The following is a 20,749-nucleotide window of genomic DNA, read 5'->3' on the forward strand; positions in this document are numbered from 1 at the left end:
TTGGACAAGTTACATAAAAGGAGAGGTTATAAACATAACTTTGAACCTTGGTCATCGCTGGTATCAAGTTATAATGGAAATTTAGTCAGAATATGCATGTATTCTTTAATCCGTTGGTGCATACTGTTTGCTTATCGTAATGTACACAATTATCAGATAACACATTTATCACACTTAGCAGTTAATATTTGTAAATGCCTATGTCAGCCCCTTATAGTCAATCCACTTATCCCATCTCTTGGCAAAAGCTGTTAATGAGCCTGTTCTCTTAGAGATAAGTTGTTCTAAAATGCAGTTATATTGGATCTCGTTAATTATTGCTGGGAGAGCCGGTACCTCCACTGATTTCCATACTCTAGCTAAGCTTATTCTAGCTACAGTAAGTATTTGAAATATTATAGCTCTTTCATGTTTATTTAGTGCTTCTAGGCCCAGAGAAAGTAACGCTACATGGGCCCCCCATGGAGGAGAGTACCTTAAAACCTTTGTTATTAAAAGAAGAATCTCCTTCCAGTAGGGAGTCAGTACCTTACACGACCACCATATATGCAACAGAGAACCAGTCTCCGAACTACATCTCCAACATTTAGCTGACGCGGATGGGAAAATTTTGGATAATCTATACGGTGTGTAATACCATCTGTAAAGTAGCTTCCTTGAAACTTCTAGGTGGTTTATGCAATGTGAGGATTTATGGCTCATCTGCAGTGCCATGTTCCATTGATCACTAGAGAATGTGCTATTCAGTTCCTCCTCCCACTTTACTTGACATGGGAGTTTGTTTAATTTTCCTTCCGCTATAAGCGCAGAGTATGTATTAGAGATTCCTTTAGAATTATTGGGAGACATGAAGTGCCTAGCATATTTAGAGACCTCCTTTTGGCCACTTGGTTTATAATTTTGCAAAAAGTGGCGTATCTGCAGGTACTTATAAAAGTCCTCCTTGGGTAAATTAAACTCCTTTATCAAGTCATTAAATGACTTTAAGACATTTTCCCTAAATAAATGCCTGGCCTCACTTATCCCATTTACAACCCAATTTGCATAATTGGTGCTTGGGATTATTGCATCCATTACTGACATAGGCATTTCACTTAGTTTCAATGGGACTAAATTGGGTCTGGACAATACATGTTTCCAAATTGTGAGCGCAGCAGTCATAGGAGGGGGTTACACACGTGGTTAGCTTGTATGTAAATCTTGACGCCCATAAAAGAGAGTGTAATGACGATACCCCTGCTATATTCTGTTCAATATCTACCCATAATTTATCAGAGTCTCCATTCCACCACACTTGTAATTGATCTGCTACTACCGCTTCATAATATTTCTCCACATTCGGGCACCCCAAACCTCCTTCACCTATTGGTGGGAACAGAATTGGCATTTTAATTCTAGCTTTTTGCCCTTTCCACATAAATGACGTTAGTAACGTTTGGAGTCTTCGAAGATAGTGTTTAGGTACATAGATTGGCACATTCCTAAAACAACAAAGTATCTTAGGAAGTATCATCATCTTTATGGTCGAGACTCTCCCTAACCATGATATAGGTAAATTGGAGAATGAATGAAGTTCCTTCGATAGAGATGGGATCAGTGGAATATAATTGGCTGAGAACATATTATTTATGGGATAAGTCAATTTGATACCCAAGTAGGAGACCTCTCCCGCTGCCCACTGGAACGGGTAGGATTCCTTAATGTTTTCCTTCACTGGAGAGGGAATCCCCATATCTAGTATAAGCGACTTAGTTGGGTTGATTTTATAGTAGCTAATTTTGCTAAATTGCGATACTATATTCATAACCCCTTTGAGTGATCGTTCAGGGTCAGTAATGCAAAATACTACGTCATCAGCGAAGAGGCCGATTTTGTGATCCCTATCACCCACCTGTATGCCCCTTATGCCCGCTGACTGTCTAATAGCTTGAGCAAACGGTTCCATTACCAGGGCAAATATCATCGGGGACAAGGGGCACCCCTGCCTTGTACCATTAGTGATCGCAAATGGCTGCAACAGAATCCCGGAAGAATACACTCTGGCTGATGGCTGGGAGTACAAGGCCATTATCGCTTTGTGGAACGGACCCACTATCCCAAATTTATTAAGTGTCTGGCCCAAATAACCCCAATGTACCCTGTCGAACGCCTTCTCCGCATCCACCGTGAGGAGCAGAGAAGGCGTCCGACGGGTCTCAGCAAGAGATATCAAATCGATAAGTATTCTTGTGCCATCCACTGTCTGTCTTCCCTTTATAAAACCTACTTGGTCCTTTGCCACAACCCGTGGGAGCAAGTCCGCTAGTCTACCAGCTATTACTGTCGCATATAACTTAAGGTCAGTGTTTAATAGGGAAATGGGTCGAAAGTTAGCAGGAGAATCGGGGGGTTTCCCTGGTTTTGGCAGGGTTATTACTAACGCCTGAAGCATTTCATTGGGGATAATGCCTTTGTTCATAAAGCTATTAAATATCTTTACTAAGTATGGGGCTAGTTTATCCTTGTGATATTTATAATATTCATTAGAGAAGCCGTCAGGCCCAGGAGCTTTATTGCTTTTAAGTGAGGATATGGCTTTTAACACTTCTTCAGCTGTAAAGGAGGATGCCAATGTATTGGCTTCGTCTATTGAAAAGCTAGGTAAATTTAGCCGTTCTAAAAACCTATGGATATCGCTCTCCACAGGCTGTGGCGTTTGTGAGTCAGTGGTTAAATTATACAGATCCCCATAGTATTCTGCAAATACGTCCGTGATACCTTGTGGATCCGTAATGCGGACTTTTTGCTTGTTATAAATGAAAGGGATTCGGGACTTAGCTGCTCTAGCTTTTAAACATCTTGCCAACAGAGCGCCAGGTCTGTTCCCAAGCCAGTAGTATGACATTTTAAGTTTCCTCAGAGCAAATTCATATTTATGAGCGTTCATTTCTCTAAGTTGGCTCCCAATTGTGTTAATTTCTGTTGCTCTGTCTGGGGTATAATTTTGTTTATTAAGTCTGTGCAATTCTGCCAGTTGAGACATTAATCTGTTCTCTTTTTCTGTGTGAACTTTCTTAGCGTGGGATGCTTGTTTTATATAGTGCCCCCTTATAGTAGCTTTGTGCGCGCACCAAAGGGTGGGGTCATCCACTGCTCCATCATCATTTATTCTAAAATAATCTTCCACCTCTTTCTCAGATGCTACGCCATACTCAGGGTGGTGGAGTATATAATTGTTGATACGCCACACTCTGTTGGTTGGGGTAGTAAATTCTTCCCTTACAGTTAATTCTACAGGAGCGTGGTCAGACCAGGATATAACCCCTATAGAGGTTTTATCTACTAGTGGTAAAACCCATTTGTCTATTAAGAAATAATCTATTCTGGTATACACTTTATGTGAATTAGAAAAGAAGGTGAAATCCCTTTCAGTAGGATTTCTTGTCCTCCAGACATCATATAGTTCATTCTGGAATATAGTTTGAGCATATGGCGTCGGTTCTGGCACTCTGCTGGCAGATGTGGAATCCATTGATGGCCATAGTGATTGGTTAAAATCCCCAGCCATAATTAAATAACCTTTTTTAATCCTATTAACCTTATTTAGGAGCTTCTTAATGAATGTGTGTTGCTTATTATTAGGCCCATAAACTGACACAATGGTATATTGTTGTTTATTGATTAAACAAATAATTGCTACAAACCGCCCTTTCTCGTCCGATAGGGACTCTTGTAGTTGGAATGCTATAGAATCTCTAATGGCTATAGCTACCCCTCCTTTTTTACCTATAGCTGGGGCCTGATGTATGATGGGGAAGTTCTTGTTTTTAAGGCGGAAACCATCATTCTGATTAAGATGCGTCTCTTGTAGACACAATATATCGTTATGGTGCTTTTTTACTGTCTCCCACAATAGGGATCTTTTGTATGGGGAATTTAGACCTTTCACGTTAAGTGATAAGAATTTGAGTACCATCTTACTTATTATATAGTAATTTCTTACACTGTTGCAGTGGTACTATCAGAAGATGCAGAGTCCCCCGGACTAGACTCGCATCTCTATTCCTGCAGTAACACCTAGGATCTCTCACTACTTGCATACCTTGATGACCATAAACCAAAGGGATAACAACTAAACTAGGTAAATACTTTACCATGTCAACAATAAAAAACCAAAACGAAAGAGTGCAAATGATCATTCGGGTTCCAGATCTCTGAAGACCGGATAAAACGTGTCCACAGCGGTCGACATTTTAACATTACTAGTGAGACCACATATATAACCTGCAAAACGAGGCTTGTCCTTTGCAGATGGAGTAAATAAGGCAAAGTCCTTCCAGTCAAGTAGCCCTCTTCTTTCTATGGGCGATTGTGCTCCATTCCTCCTGGATACGCGATGGAGATGGTCGTTTTGGAGGGTGAGCCTCCACTTCTTCCTCAGTTAGATTCCACTTCTTACATAAATGTAGAGCTTCTTCTGGAGAATTAGCCATCAGTTTTGTACCATTCTTGTTGATCAGCAGCTTAACCGGGAAACCCCACCGGTACTGAATGCCATGCGCCCTAAAAATAGCTGTGCTTTGTTGAAAGGCTCGGCGTTTGGACAATGTAGCCGCAGAGAGGTCGGCATAAACAGAAATGTCCTTAAATCGAGGTGATAAGGAGGGTTGAGAACGAGCTGCCATTGCTATTTTTTCCTTGATATGATAAAAATGGATTTGCGCTATAACATCCCGCGGAACATCTCCTGCCAAGTGCTTTGGCTTAGGTAGCCTATGGGCTCTGTCGATTATAAGGTCAGTTTGTGATGCCTGCGGCAGAAGCAATGAAAAATAATCTGTCAGGTACTCTGTTAGGTCATCAGTTTTAACTGACTCAGGGATTCCCCTGAAGCGGAGGTTGTTTCTACGCGACCTATCCTCCATATGTGCCAGCTTGGCCTGCATAGCTTGCAGTTGTTCCTCCATTGAGATAGTGACGTCAGCCATGTCATTGTGGGCTGATGTTATTTCAGTCATTTTATTCTCTATATGAGATGTTCTGTCCCCTAATGAGGATATTTCTGCTCTGACAGCATGCAATGACTGTTGGAGTTCTTTAGTGATATTCAATTGCAGTTCTGCTAGCATAAGTTTCATCGCTGCTATTGTGACCGGAGTAGAGTCCGTTGCACTGTTATATAGTGTTATAGAAGGCACTGAATTAGATACGAGGTCCCACGTACCTGCATTGGCTCTGTGTTCATTGCTAGTGGGTCCTCTCTGAGGAGTATCTATTAGAGCCGGTGTAGGTGTCACCGGTATAGCCGCATCGATTGCCGACTCTTGGCCTCTGCAAGTGGCAGGGGAGGATGCTTGACTGCTGCCCGAGGACTCCAGTGACAGTAAAGGCTCCTCCAGTAATAAATCATTTTTGGATAAGGCTGGCGTGGCTGCTACCTCTTCACTTACTTCAACTTCCTGCTCTGTTTGCTCCGTGTGCGCGGCGCCATCTTGGCTTTGCTCCGTGGCGGGAAAAAACTTAGTAAGCTTTAACGGGCTCCTTTTCTTAAGTTTCCCCTTGGCCATGTCTCCTGGGTATTGTGCAGGTTACCCGAAATCTTTTGGAGTGCTTTGAGGTGCTCTGTGGTCGCGATGTGCCGCTATACAACCGCTGGGCTCCGGAGCTGCGGGCTTACACGTCCGTCTCCATGCGCAGCAGGACACGCCCCCCAGACTCAAGCATTTTTCAATGTGTCATTTTATTGAGAAATAATGTCTTCTGATAAGACAATTTGCATTGACTCGAGCAGTTCTCGAGCGGGCTAAATACTCGTTCAAGCAACGAGCCGTTTCGAGTTCGCTAATACTCGAACGAGCATCAAGCTCGGACGAGTATGCTCGCTCATCTCTAATAATAACACATATTACCATTTGTATGCATAGCCACTAAATTTAATTTAGCTTAATCTAAGTGTTTTACATACTTAAGAATTAAAGTCCTTTTATCCACCTCTGGGCTGAGTTATAGCTGTCTAAGAAAATATGCAAAGTTTTCCAGGATGTGATAGGGCAGTGATGGCGAACCTATGGCACCAGTGCCAGAGGTGGCACTCAGAGCCCTTTCTGTGGGCACTCAAGCCATCAGCCCAGGACTGAGTTCACCAAACAGGAACAAATCCATTAAATCTTCCTGCAGTCCTAGGCAATATTTTACAGCAACACTTCATTGGCTGTTTGGAACTGCTTGAAAATTGAGAAGGTGTTGAAAGAAGTGCATTATCTTTGGAGGTCCTCTTGCTGGACCCACCATTCTTCCTAAACAAAGAGACCCTGGAGAGAGCTATAGTGAAAGTCTGAATTTGCCCACCTTCTTTCAACTGTATTGGTGGCCTCAGGCGGCCGATACAATTAAAGAAGTGGAAGAACAGATAGCAATAAGTTACTGCTTAAAATGGCACATCAGGGTAAATAAGTGGGTTTTGGTTGTAGTTTGGGCACTCGGTCTATAAAAGGTTCGCCATCACTGTGATAGGGTATACCAGGCCTCTTTTAGCTACCTTGTAAGGCAGCTCCCTTGACTTCAAGCATGACCTACAAGAGGACTTATTACATGATGCGGGATTAAAACCAAACCAGTATATCTATTCCAGAAGGAACAGATTCCTAACTGTAGACAGCATTGTTTCCACCTAGTTGGGTCTCTTCATTACAGCGTATTCAACTGGCCCCTAGTAGACCGGCAAATATTTATCAAACGCATTCACGCTTGTATTGGCGCTGCTGCAACCAATCTCATTTATGGCTAAATTTCCCTGAGATAGAGAGGTCATATTATTAATCAATAGTATATGGAATCGGACCATAGTAGTATCACCAACACAATTTCTGCTGAATTTGTTCCCACAAACAGGACTTGTGCAGTAGCTAGGGCAGCTATAATTAGAAATTGGAAACCCCACAATCCAGGATGTTATTTCCGGGGTTAATGAATTTGGAGGGCAGAACAGTGTCTGCGAACATGGTGTGCTGGATGTGGAGGATCTGGATGAAAAGTGGCAATGTTGGCCAGCCTATAGAAGATTGTTAAAGAGAACCCGTCATGCAAAATAACCCCCCTAAACTAAATATATTTTCATAAACTGCCATTAGAGAGCATTGCCTCTATCCCTTCATTGTCCCTCTACATGCCTGTAAACCTAAGCAATGAGGTCCTAAAGCTGTATGCAAATGACCTGTGAAATGTCCAATGAAGCATTAGCATATTCAAGCTGTCCACTCTATTCATGAGTGGGAGGCACAGCCACACCCCCAGTGCATGACTGACAGCCTGTATAATGATGTGAGGCTGTATAATGATGTGCTTCCTGGTGCTGGTGGCCACGCCCCCTGCAGCCTGTGTGTGCATGTGTGTGTGTGTATAAGAGAGATACAACAGCTCCAGGCAGCCATGTTACAGCAGAACATGTCAGATTCATGTGTAGCTGATGTCTGTGTCTCTCACCTGTATATTAGGAGGATGCAGCATGTCAGCAGATGCAGCACACACACTAGCAATACTTTACTATACATTACACACAGACATGAGCAGGGAGAGGAGAGGGGAGGGGTAACAGGGTGACATCACTGCCTCTGACCATGTGACCAGCCTCATTTACATAATAAAGAATAGATGATTTTACAATGATTAATGTATGAAATAACTAGATAAAGGCTGGGATGGGATCCTTGTGAGCTGCTCCAACAGGTAGAGGTGACAGAAGTAGTGACAGAGACCTGATGACAGGTGTCCTTTAAGATTATAATAATCGTAGATGGTTGTATATAATTTAGGGCCTTTATGGCAGAATGCAATTACCGTATATACTCATGTATAAGCCGAGATTTTCAGCACAAAAAATGTGCTGAAAAACCTCACCTCGGCTTATACACGAGTCAACTAAAAAAAAAAAAAAAAAAGAGTAAAAAAAATAATAATAATACTCACCCTCCGGTGTCCGGATCCTCGGCGGCAGCTCCCGATTCTCGGCAGCGGCTCCGCTCCTCTCTTCTTTCTTCACTGGCGGCTCCCGGGCTCTTTGCTTACTTCGCTAGCCGGCAGTCGGGCGCACACTAAGATGCGGCGCTGTCGCCGCTGATGACGTCATCGGCGGCGACACTGCCGCATCATAGTGTGCGCCCGCCCGCAGATCTCATGGACGCGACTGCCGGCTAGCAAAGTAACCGGGAGCCGCCAGTGAAGAAAGAAGAGAGGAGCTGCCACCTAGGTTCGGAAGCCGCCGCCAGGACCGGGAGCCACCGCCGAGGACCGGGAGCCGTGCCGAGCATCAAAGGTGAGTATCGTCGGAGGGTGAGTATTAAGTTTGTTTTTTTTATTCACTTGGCATACTGGGGGCAGGCTGTATACTACTATGGGGGCAGGCTGTATACTACTATGGGGGCAGGCTGTATACTACTATGGGGGCAGGCTGTATACTACTATTGGGGCAGGCTGTATACTACTATTGGGGCAGGCTGTATACTACTTGGGGGCAGGCTGGCTGTATACTACTTGGGGGCAGGCTGGCTGTATACTACTTGGGGGCAGGCTGGCTGTATACTACTTGGGGGCAGGCTGGCTGTATACTACTTGGGGGCAGGCTGGCTGTATACTACTTGGGGGCAGGCTGGCTGTATACTACTTGGGGGCAGGCTGGCTGTATACTACTTGGGGGCAGGCTGGCTGTATACTACTTGGGGGCAGGCTGGCTGTATACTACTTGGGGGCAGGCTGGCTGTATACTACTTGGGGGCAGGCTGGCTGTATACTACTTGGGGGCAGGCTGGCTGTATACTACTTGGGGGCAGGCTGGCTGTATACTACTTGGGGGCAGGCTGGCTGTATACTACTTGGGGGCAGGCTGGCTGTATACTACAGGGGGCAGGCTGGCTGTATACTACAGGGGGCAGGCTGGCTGCAAAATACACCCTCGGCTTATACTCAAGTCAATAGGTTTTTCCAGTTTTTGGTGGTAAAATTAGGGGTCTCGGCTTATACTCGGGTCGGCTTATACTCGAGTATATACGGTACATATTATGGATATTTTGTCTTTTTTTTCCCCTCCCTTTCTCTTTTATTCACTAATTCTTTTTCTTTCTTTGGTGTACTTATGAAATATATGATATTTGTTGCTATATACAAATCTTCTATTTAACCCCTGTTTTTTTATCACATTAATTGAAATAAAAGAAATGGGGAAAAAATTATTTGTTAAGGTGTTATACATAGAGCAGACTGCTTAACCATGTTCATATAGAAAGTTTTAAGAAATACCTTCCTTCTATATAATTGTTACCTGTGTTTATTGCAGTCTACTTCCCGAGACATTGGTTGGCAGCATGTGCCAGGTTCCATTGTTGGTGTACTACCGTCAAATTCTTGGGGATGTTCTTCTGAAAGAAAGAACAAGTATGCAGAGCACAGGTACGCTGCATAATGTTGTTGAATATTATGTATTTGGTATTTCTCCATTGCAGCTAGGCTGGAATTAACCCCTTAACGCTGAAGCCACTTTTCACCTTCCTGACACGGCCCATTTTTTCAAATCTGCCCTGTGTCACTATAAGTGGTTATAACTTCGGAACGCTTTAACATATCCAAGTGATTTTAAAATTGTTTTCTAGTGACACATCGTACTTCAGGTTATTTGAAAAATTTTGGTGGTATGTTTTGCATTTATTTATGAGAAAATCAGATATTTGGTGAAAATTTGGAAAAATTTTGGATTTTTGAACTTCAAAATGTTCTACTTTTTCCATACATAGTCATAACCGCAAAAAAACGTAATAACTAACATTCACTAAATGTCTAATTTATGTGGACATGGTTTTTTATACATACTCTTATTTTTGTAGGATGTTATGGGGCTTTGAACATTAGGTGCGTTTTTTCACATTTTCATAAAAAACGCAAAATCCTGCTATTGAGGGACCTGCTCAGGTTTCAAATCACTTTGAGAGACCTAAATAAAAGTAAATCCCATAAATTACCCCATTATAGAAACTACGCCCCTCAACGTACGTGAAACAACTTTTATGAAGTTTGTTAACCCTTTAATTGTTTTACAGGGGTTAACACAAAATCGGATGCAATTTTGAAAGTAACATTTTTTTGGCTAAATTAAAATGTTTTTCAAAAAATGTACAAATTCTCAGTGGATAAAATACCAAAACGCTCCACAAAATTTGATACCCAATCTCTTCCGTGTATAATAATACCCCATATGTGGTGGTAACCTGCTGTATGGGCACACGCCAGGGCATCGAAGGGAAGCTGCGCCATTCAGAGCAGATTATGCATTGTCAATTTTTATTGGCTATACAATCTTTATTTTTTTGTCAATTAGGACATATAAGGGCTTATTTTCTGCGACATGAGATGCACTTTACAAATACTTCATTTTAGTGGGTCATTAGCTTATTGATGAGATTTTATTAACTCTTGAATGTATGGGTGAAAAGAAAATTGTCAATTTTGGTTTACTTTCTTTTCGTATTTTTTGGGGGTCGTACACCGTTCACTAAAAATACTATATTATCTTCATTCTATAGGTCACTACAATTACGGTGATACCTCATTTATATAGTTTTTCATTTATTTTTACAATTTTACTGGATAAAAACTAATATAGAGGAAATCTCATTTGTTTTTGCATCGCCATCTTTTCGGAGACGTAACTTTAATATTTTTTGGTTGACAGAGCTAGTTTAGGGCTTATTTTTTACGTGTTGAGTTGTTCTTTTCAGTGGTACCATTTTTGCGCACATAACTGTTTTTGATCACTTTTTAGAACATTTTTGTGTAGAGATTTTACGAAAAATGTACATTTTTGGTGTTTTTTCGGGTTTTGTTTTTACGGCGTTCACCGAGCGTGTCCAATAATGTTTCTGAGTTATTGTACGGATTGTTACGGACGCGGCGATACCAAATATGTGGGGGTTTTTGGCGATTTTGTGTTTTTTTCACTTTATTGCATGTGTATAGGGAATATTTGTGTTTAGGGGACTCTAACTTTATTTAATTAATTATTTTTATTAAAAAATGATTTTATGTAGTGTTTTTAACATTTTTATTAACTTTTACAGGTTAGCTTGAACAAGTGATCCACTGATCACTTGTTCAAGCTCTTCTTCACACCGGCAGTCGCGGGGCTGCGATCGGAGCAGCGGACCCCCCCCCGGTAAGCGCCGCGGGGGGGTCCGATTCTTCTGAAATGCCCCTTGCGTGTCAGGGGTTAACACCCGCGATCGGAGAAATCTCCGATCGCGGGTGTTAGAGGCAGGTGTCGGCTATAATATATAGCTGACACCTGCAGCTTCTGGCGCCGGCTCCGTTCAGGAGCCGGTGCCAGAAGCATGACGTAATAGTACTGCATTTTGCGGGAACGCACCTCCCGCGATGCAGTACTATTACGTCAAATGTCGGGAAGGGGTTAACGTGAGCGTATACCGCTGGGCCATAACCAAGCAGACATACGCCCCGTGCCATGGAGAGGAGGAGGGGTGTCCCCTGCCCTCTCTGTATAGATGCACGGCGTACGGGTTGTCCTATCTTTTTCCCCCCGTATATGGAGCGGCACAGTCCCACACTCTCCGTGTGGCCATTGCCATCAATAGGGGATATATGTACGGCTGTAAGCTTGCGGCCGTACATACGTCCCCTATACGTTCATTTGAATATAGCCTTAAAATGGAGAAAAAAAGAGGAGCAGAGCATGCTTGTGCATGTGAGATGCACGCAACATGTGACCAGTGCTAGGGAACGCCAAACTCTGATTGCAGAAGAGGCTGCAGTATGGAAAGTATTATAAATACATGACAAGGAAAGCTCAGTGTAAAAGGTGCATCTTATTTTACTACAGAACTTAGTACCATATGTGTGCATGTACTATAGGTGTCCATAGCCTTTAAATTACAGCAATAAAAAATAGGAGAACATTTAACCCCCTTGATACTCCACATGTGATCGGAACTGGATATATGTAATGAAGGTCAGTTACCATATAAAGGACGAAGATGATACAGAGCATTAAATATGCTGTTTAGGATGAATAAGTTGTTCCACATAATGAGTTAATTTACTTCTCAGAATCCGATGTCTTTGTTACATAAAAGAAAGTGTAAGCAGCTGATGTCTTCCAGGAGCATCATTTATCATGAATTGTCACACATTAGACCGGCAGAGTAGGACTAGACAGGATTTATTTATCACCGAGTCTGACGCTGAATGAGAAATCCAGAGTAGTGTAAGACTGTCTAGTCTTACTTGGTACCGTCTATTAATTGGCCTAGTTCACTGTACACTGGAGATCTGACTTTATTTTTTTGCGCATAGACTTTTTTTGGTGTGAAGCCATGCACATTTCCCCATGCTGGAAAAGTACCTAAAAACTGTGTAAAACCCATAATAAATGTGGCTTAAGGCCATCATTTAGGCAGACCATGGCAAATTCACTTATTATACATCCTTGGGGCTTATTTACAAGGCCATACTGGGGGCAGTGATCACGGCCCCTATAGACCTCTATGGCTCACAGTCACGTTTCAGTGAACACACATGTCCTATACTTGCGGAGCTTTGAAAAAATATATTTGGATGTAATTCTAAGGGTATTTTGGCTAAAGTATGTCTTGCAATCTTTTTCTTTTACAGATTTGATTTGCAATCCTGTCCTCGCAACTTTTCCCAAACTTATGGAGCAACCTGATATCATGGATGCTTTAAGGGTCAGTAGATTGTAATTAAAAAAATAATACATTTACATTGTATAGTTCATTATTAACTTGAAAGAAATATATCAGACTACTAGGTTTCACTATGTGTCCCCAAATGACAAGTTTACTTAATTCTTTGGGTCATTACAATCACTGGGATACCAAATTTGTGCAGGTTTTATAATGTTTTCATTCATTTACAAAAATTAAAACATCTTGTACAAAAAAAAAAAAGTTTGCCACAGATCACGTTCACCGTACAGTGACCGGGTGCCATTTGCGTCAATGGGTACCCCAGGCCGCAGATATCGGTCCCCATTGCGTTTGTGTGAATGAGCCCTAAAGGACAGACTGGATAGTCTTGACATAGCACCACCCTTATCGAGGAGCTGCAGAAAGAAATACATTTTACTTTCAGTACCTTCAATTGATTGGTGAGGCTCCCTGTGATCTGAGTCATGCTGACCTGCAAGTGATGGCACATCCTAGCAATATCTGTCCTTTTTCAGCAAATATTTGATATGATTTGTGTAAGGAAAAGTTATACAATTTTCCAACTTCCAGTATCAATTCCTCATGGTTGTCTAGATCTCTGCTTGCTATAAAAGCTTCTATTTTTACTTCCAGTGAATAGAAATCTGTCCATGTGATGTGATGGACATGCAGGTTCACAAGCCGTATGCGTGTCTATCACAGATTTCTATCCACTGGAAGTAAAAATAGAAGCTTCCTATACCAAAACAGCAAGCAGTGATCTAAAAGCCACGAGGAATTGATACAGAAAGTATATAGGAAAATTGTATAACTTTTTCCTTACACAAACCATATAAAATATTTGCGTAAAGTGGACAATCCCTTTAAGTATTTTAAGGTCACCAATGATGCTAGACCAGAAGCTATGATGGAAGGCGAAAACTTCTTCACCAAAGGAAATCTATGCTGATAAGTAGGAGTAGGCAGTATGATGATGAAACTGGTAATTTATGCAGTCCACCCTGGAAGACTGATCTGCAAATAAAGTGCTAATATTTATTTCACAATGAAATAATAGCTGCTGTGAGACTTGTTTGTGGAGCCTCAATATATTCATAGAAGCGAGCGCTATAATTATGCATTGTCAGTCTGTGATACAGCTATAGGGGTAGCTATAGGGGTAGCCCCCTTGTTAGATTATATCTGTACTACAAATAATTAGTGGACGTGGCACACAATACATGGGATGGGGAAAGCTTAGGGACACCTCTCCACCATCTGAAGACACAGCACCTGCGTTAGGCAAGTTACAACATAAATTCATTGAATAAATCAATCGCACCTTAGGTTGGGCTCATGTGCTGATCACAAACCAATCCCATATTTTATCAAGGAGTCAGTGGCTAAAGCTTCTTACCTTCATTATGCTACACTGTACCTATTACACACAGGATCTTCTGGCCCTCTAACCTTTATTCTTGGCAACAAAACAAGAAATATGTGTTTTTGCCATACTTTTTAAGAATACGGTGGGAATCCCCATTCCAATGACCTTAAAATGTATGGACAGACGTATCCTACTGTATGCTGTACAGTGATACATCATCCGGCGTCTCCTCCTCTCCACTATAGGCGATAACAGGAGTGTTCAGGGTGTTTCCCCAGTGATATCACTGTGTTTTTATGGACTGTGTGTTTGTTTTTACACTCCTGTTCAGCCAAGGCCGCGGGGGGGGGGGGGGGGGCTGCAGTACTGTTGCTCCCAGGGCCGGCTCCAGGATTCAGTGGGCCCCTGGGCGACAGAGCCTCAGTGGGCCCCTTAGCAGTAAACTCATGTGGCGGAATTAAAAAAATAAAGAATTTAATGAATTAACCTCTTAGCGCTTTATACCGTACATGTACACATTGTAACGAATCCTATGTAAAAATGCCATATACTGCAATTTAGTAGTATTGCAGTATATGGTAGGAGCGATCAGGCCATCTAGGGTTAAATTACCCTAGAGCAGTGATGGCTAACCTATGGCACGGTTGCCAGAGGTGGCACTCAGAGCCCTTTCTGTGGGCACTCAGGCCATCAACAGAAATGACTCCAGGTATCTTCCTGCAGTCCCAGACAGCCCAGGACTTGCTGTGCACAGAGCTATTTTAAAGTGACAGCGCTACCTGGGACTCAGTGGCGTAACTAGGAGAAGCAGGGCCCCAAAGCAGGCTTCTTCATGGGGCCCCCTTCTCACTAAAGAAATATACATATTTGAATACTCACACATGCAAGTTATAATGACACATTTATACACACATATAGAGCATATATACATAACATATATGTGATATACATGTTATGCTGTACAATGTGCTGCATAATATGTATATAATGGTGCACATCCTACACTCTTTAGTATGTCAGGTAGGATGACGGGGCCCCCTGAGACTGTGGGCCCCATAGCGGCTGCTATGGCTGCTACCACTGTAGTTACGCCCCTGGTGGGACTATATTGGTGTCCTCGGGCTGTTATCAATGAAATCTGTGACAGAGAAGGGAGTATAAATCACAAATTAAATTTCTGTGTTGGCACTTTGCGATAAATAAGCGGGTCTTTGTTGTAGCTTGGGCACTCGGTCTCTAAAAGGTTTGCCATCACTGCCCTAGAGGGTCTAAAAAAAACTAAAAGAATTAAAATAAATTCAATAAGATTCACTTTCCCTACAACTGATATACAACTAAATAAACAGTAAAAATCACAAAAACAGGCATCACAGCTTCTCAAACTGCCTGATCAAAATATAAAAATGGTTATTCCTGACGGTGAACCCCATAATGGAAGATGGCGCCTAATTAGCCAAAGCGCCACCTTTACATCCCATACATTTTTTAATAAAAAGTGATCAAAAAGTGGCGGTCCTCAAAATGGTAGCAATGAAAACGTCAGCTCATCTCACACACAGTTCCTACACCATAGTATGAAAAAGTTTTCATTTGTATTAAAATGCAATAAAACCTACATATATGAAAAAAACTGAGCCCACAGGAAAGTGACACAAATGCGTTTTTTCGCCAATTTTCCCACATTTGGAATTTTTTCCAGCTTGCCAGTACACGGCATGGAATAATAAATAGCGTCACTGAGAAGTAAAGTTTGTTATGCAGAATAAAGCCCTCACACAGCTCTGTACACGGGAAAATGAAGACGTTATAGATTTTAGAAGGTGTGAAGCGAAAAAATGAATGTAAAACACTGCGTCCTTAATGGGTTAATATACAGCCCCTCAAATTAATACATATCTCCTCAAATGAATATACAGCCCCTCAAATGAATACACAGCCCCTCAATTTAATACACAGCCCCTCAATTTAATACACAGCTCCTTTTACCTGTAACAGCCAGTCTCCATTAGTTAGGAACCATATAGTGGGCAGTAGAAAAATAATAAACGTTAACTCACCTCATGCAGGTCCAGGGCTCCATCCCTCGCTCCTCTTCTCTTCTCCTCTTCTGGGGCCGCAATCTTCAGGGCAGCGTCTTCTGTGCGGCAGCAGGGACGCTGGTGGCGTGAGGTCATGACGTCGCCAGCCAGCGTCCTGCACAGAGACGCTCTGCCTGTCAATTGCAGAGTCCTCGGAGGGTCCCGCTTGTGGCGCCGCCCCCCTGTCACCCGCACCAGCACGCCGGCTCTCAATTACATCGGCGGCACAAGGTAGCCGATGTAATTGAGTTTTAAGATCGGGCCAGCGTGCGCCGCGGGCCCCTCTGGAAGCTCTGGGGCCCCGGCACTTGCCCGGGTAAGCCGGGTGCTGGCGCCGGCCATGCCCTCAATTGCCCCCACTGAGCATACACTTTGCTCAGCAGGAGAGAGCAGGATGGAAAAAGGTAGCTTGCTGTAAACAACATATAGGGGCACATTTACTAAGGGTCGCGCATGCACTTTTGTCGGACTGTGCACCTTTTTCAGGGATTACACGGCTAGTACAGGTATTTAAGAAGTGTGTGTGCTGGGATTGTGGCGCACGCGACCCTTTTGTGGCGCAGCTGTGCTGGCTTCTATGTGACACAAAATAGGGGGCATGACGCCTGACAGTCAGACTGAGCGCGGTATTTAACTTTCAAATTGTGTCGCAAGGCCTGGCCTAAAGATGCACAACTAAAAAGATGGTCAACTCTGTCGGACCTGAGCAGGGAAGCGGCACATTCATGATTTCGGGTGCACGATCTTAGTGAATCGCCGCACAGTCCATTATTGTCGGGCAATGCACTTATGCAATTCTTGAAACTCCAGTGATCAGGTAAGTAAATGTGCCCCATAGTGTGCAGATGGAGGCAAAAACCATGCCATAGAAGTCAAATCAATAAAATGTGAATGTAGCATTAACTGCTCCCCTCCCCCCTGTATAGAGCGTCTATGAAATCTAATACCTCAGTGAGTTTCTTTGCAGTTCTTAGTGTATCACTTTCAGAGTGCTGCCACACAAGGGCTTTCTTGAACCATTTTTGGACCATTTTTAAACGGATTTATAAAGCATGCGTTTTTATATGTTTACCATGTGTTTGGCTGATTTAATCCGTTTCACAGCATGCACTTTCAGTCTTTTTAAAAACGGAAGAAGAACGAATTATGGCAGCACCCTCATAGTTGATTCAGTCTGCTCACTTACCACACTTAATTGTCAAACTTCATTGTCAGAGTTAAAGGGGTATTCCCATTCCAGAAAATTAAAGGAAACCTACCACTTAGAATGGTCGGTGTAAGCAGTAAATACCGAGCATCAGCTCAAGGTGAGCTGGTGCCGGTACTTACTTTCGTTAGTGTTATAAACCGCGGTATCGCGGTTTTAACACTTTTTAAACTCTAGAGCAGAAGAGGCTTTGGCGCTGCGCACGACCGTGTGCACGCAACGCCTCCGTCATTTCCTATGTAGGCGCACGCAGCGCCGAAGCTTGTTCTACTCTAGAGTTTAAAAAGTGTTAAAACCGCGATACCGCGGTTTATAACACTAACGAAAGTAAGTACCGGCACCAGCTGGTGCTCGGTATTTACTGCTTACACCGACCATTCTAAGTGGTAGGTTTCCTTTAATGTCGTTATACAAACTGTGAGGAATTTGAGTATACTGGAAAATTGTATGACTTTTTTTTTATCTTAAAACCATAAATTTGCTGCGATGGGAATATCCTTTAAGTTGATGCTCACATCATTCTATTAGAAAAAAATGATTAGTAGTCGTCATCCCTGTGAAATAAATGATTATAAAGTATAGATTACTAAACTACCAGTGTGAAATATGATTATCATGTAATTGTCCCATTGTAACAAGGCGAATGATGCTTAGTAATGGGAGCCTCTATTCCAGTAACAAAACAATGTAGCAATGTAATGTCATCATTTAAATTTTAAGGCCATATAAACAAACATGTACAGTATACATCTCAATAAACATTTATATTGTATTTATGTTTGTATGTTTATCTCATCCATACTTTTTAGAGTGGATGGGCGGAAAAAGAAAATTCCTTAAAGAGATCAGAGAAGGTAACATTTCATATATTACTTTCCATTATCATTCAGCATTTCTGGGACTTTAATATTTAGTATTTAGCAGTGATTTTCACCGATGCCTCACAAAGCCATTGTTTTCAATTATTCTTTCACTGATCCGTTGTCCTTAGGAAAAGTTATTAAAAAAAATGTCCGTTCTTTTTCATGAATGTGGATCACGGAATCCCATAGAAGTCTATGGGTGCACAAAAAAAACTGATGAAAGATCAATTTTTTTTTACTGATTAGGCTAAGAAACCAGATGTTTTCAATACAATGTTAAAACACACACACCAATGTGAAACTACCCTTTGGTTATTAATTTCCCTTGACCTGATGACTTATCCTAACTATTTTTCGAATTATAAAACACACCACAGATAATAAGACAAATATATTTGAGACCAATAAAAAAGTCTGTGGTGGTCACACACGCACAAGTAGAGCACTGCCACATATATTTACTCACACACACAGCTTTACTACATCCATTTAGCATGTAAAGGTTTGAGGACCTTAACGTGATACAGGAAACCTTGGTTCATGTGTGATCGGTCACATCCATATCTCACTCTAAGGTCCTTTATACTGCCAGTAATACTCATGTAGAAGCGGCAGGGAGGGAGTACTGCCGAAGCTCTCTCAGAGATCAGATGAAATGCTTTGTCAGCACTTCACCCGATCTCCAGGACATTGTTGGGGAGGGTCTGGCAACTGCTAGGATAGCACAGTGGGTTCACAACCCATTAGTTGTTACAGCAGTATTCTTTTAAGGGTCTTGACATTTAGTATAATTTTATATTTTGGCAAAAAAATAAATTAAAGCCTTTATAAGAGACCTCATAATGTTGCAGACCTCCTTCTCTACAATTAAAATTAAAAGTACTAAATCACATCCTTTATTTGCTTTTTGATAAGGTATCATTCAGTATCTGGGTTTTTTAATTGTTTAGGTTCCTTGTGCCACATACTGTACATATATTATATTTTTATAGAGAGATGCAGAATTCCTGAAGAATACTTTTATCCAAGTATATCACGACACCGCGTACCCTCTTCTTCAGTCAACCTTCCTCCAGGAACCTAGATGGGCAGATGATGAGACAGAAGCTTCACGCTGGAAATCGATTGCTGATTTCCTGAAACAAAATCGGGAAAAAGAAGGGGCCATTCATTCCTTGCTGTCGCCTGATAGTCTTCACAAGCCATTTGATATTTCTGAGATAATGTATGATTTTCCTGAAGCAACTAGAACATCACTTGTTACATTGTAAGTTCACCTATACAGGATCCTGTAACCTGAAAACACATGAGCATCTGGGGGCATCTTAAAGGGAACCTGTCATCTGTACAGCAGTGTCCCGTGTCCTATGGGAGTGGCTAGTGAGGAGTGGTTTCGCCCCAACCTCGGAAAACCATTATGCTGATGAGGGGTGGGGTCTCTTCTCACTGGCCTCTCCCATGGGACATGGGACACTGCTCTGCAGAGAGAAAGGTAAACTTTCAGTTAACTTTTCTTTTTATCGGGAAAAGACGGTTTTATTATAAAAACACTTTGGCAATGTGTACACTATTCTCTATGGACACATGGAGGAGCCAGATAAAGGGCTCCTGATGACAGGTTCTCTTTAAAATAGTCATAAATCTGACTTTGCTTTGGAGTCATTTCACTCAGGAGGGGGCTTTCTTAAAAAGAACCTGTCACCAGATTTTCATTAATAAACCTAATGAAAGGCACTATGCTACCTTTTCCTCACACTGTTTTTAGCTTAAAAAATGTCATAGTTCCTATCCCCACAAAATGAACTTTGTAAGACTACCTGGCACTCTGCCAGTAGGAACAGATTCTAAGGGCATGTGATATTTATGCAAGGCAGTGTGTGACTCGGCTCATGTATGCCACATCTCCCTTTATTCCCCTTCTTTGGATAAAGTAGAGCCGAGGATAATGTCAGACAAAGGGATGGGGCATGAGGGAAAACACCTTGACTGATTAAAACACTACCTTGCATGAATAACACATGCCCCTTTTGACTTGCTGCAGGGTGTGACGCAGGCTTACAAAGTAATTTTTTGTCGCGATAGGAACTATGAATTTTTTTTTAGCTAAAAAAGTGTGGGCAATAGGTAACTTTATGCTATGGGAGCCTGTCATTAGTTTTATTAGTGAAATTCTGGAGACAGGTTCCTTTTAAATTTTAGAAGAGCTTCACCATTGATAGTACCTTACTGTGCCGCACTTATGTAATCCTACCTGCAGTGACTGTAGGTATTTTGTTCAGTGTAGAAATGGCAGTCAGAGTAAAGTGGCATATCAATAATTCAATGGTAAAAACCCCATACATTATACATATACACTGTCACTTTGTCACTTTCTCTTTAGACAGGAATAAAAGACCATTTTAATTACAAGATGGCGCCCTCTTACAGCAATATTTTTAAGCCACTTTTATATTTATACAACAGATTATTTTTTATTACAAATATTGTGTGTGTTTTTAAAAAGTTAAATGATGCACAAAGTATTTATTGGC

At 41.9% G+C, this 20,749-nt stretch overlaps 1 protein-coding gene across 2 annotated transcripts in view; it reads left to right on the forward strand.

The window, feature by feature from the left end:
• NPHP1 (nephrocystin 1) overlaps positions 1-20,749 on the forward strand; it is a 56,265-nt gene extending 35,516 nt beyond the window's left edge. For both annotated transcript variants that reach the window (XM_072140717.1, XM_072140718.1), the window contains exons 18-21: positions 9,308-9,420; positions 12,649-12,722; positions 18,165-18,209; positions 19,211-20,749. In XM_072140717.1, the coding sequence (XP_071996818.1) occupies positions 9,308-9,420; positions 12,649-12,722; positions 18,165-18,209; positions 19,211-19,489 (511 nt within the window). In that variant the 3' untranslated portion in view covers positions 19,490-20,749. The remainder of the gene's footprint in view (positions 1-9,307; positions 9,421-12,648; positions 12,723-18,164; positions 18,210-19,210) is intronic.

The sequence above is a fragment of the Engystomops pustulosus genome, chromosome 3 (assembly GCF_040894005.1).
Source record: "Engystomops pustulosus chromosome 3, aEngPut4.maternal, whole genome shotgun sequence".
In the NCBI taxonomy this organism is placed as follows: Eukaryota; Metazoa; Chordata; class Amphibia; order Anura; family Leptodactylidae; genus Engystomops; species Engystomops pustulosus.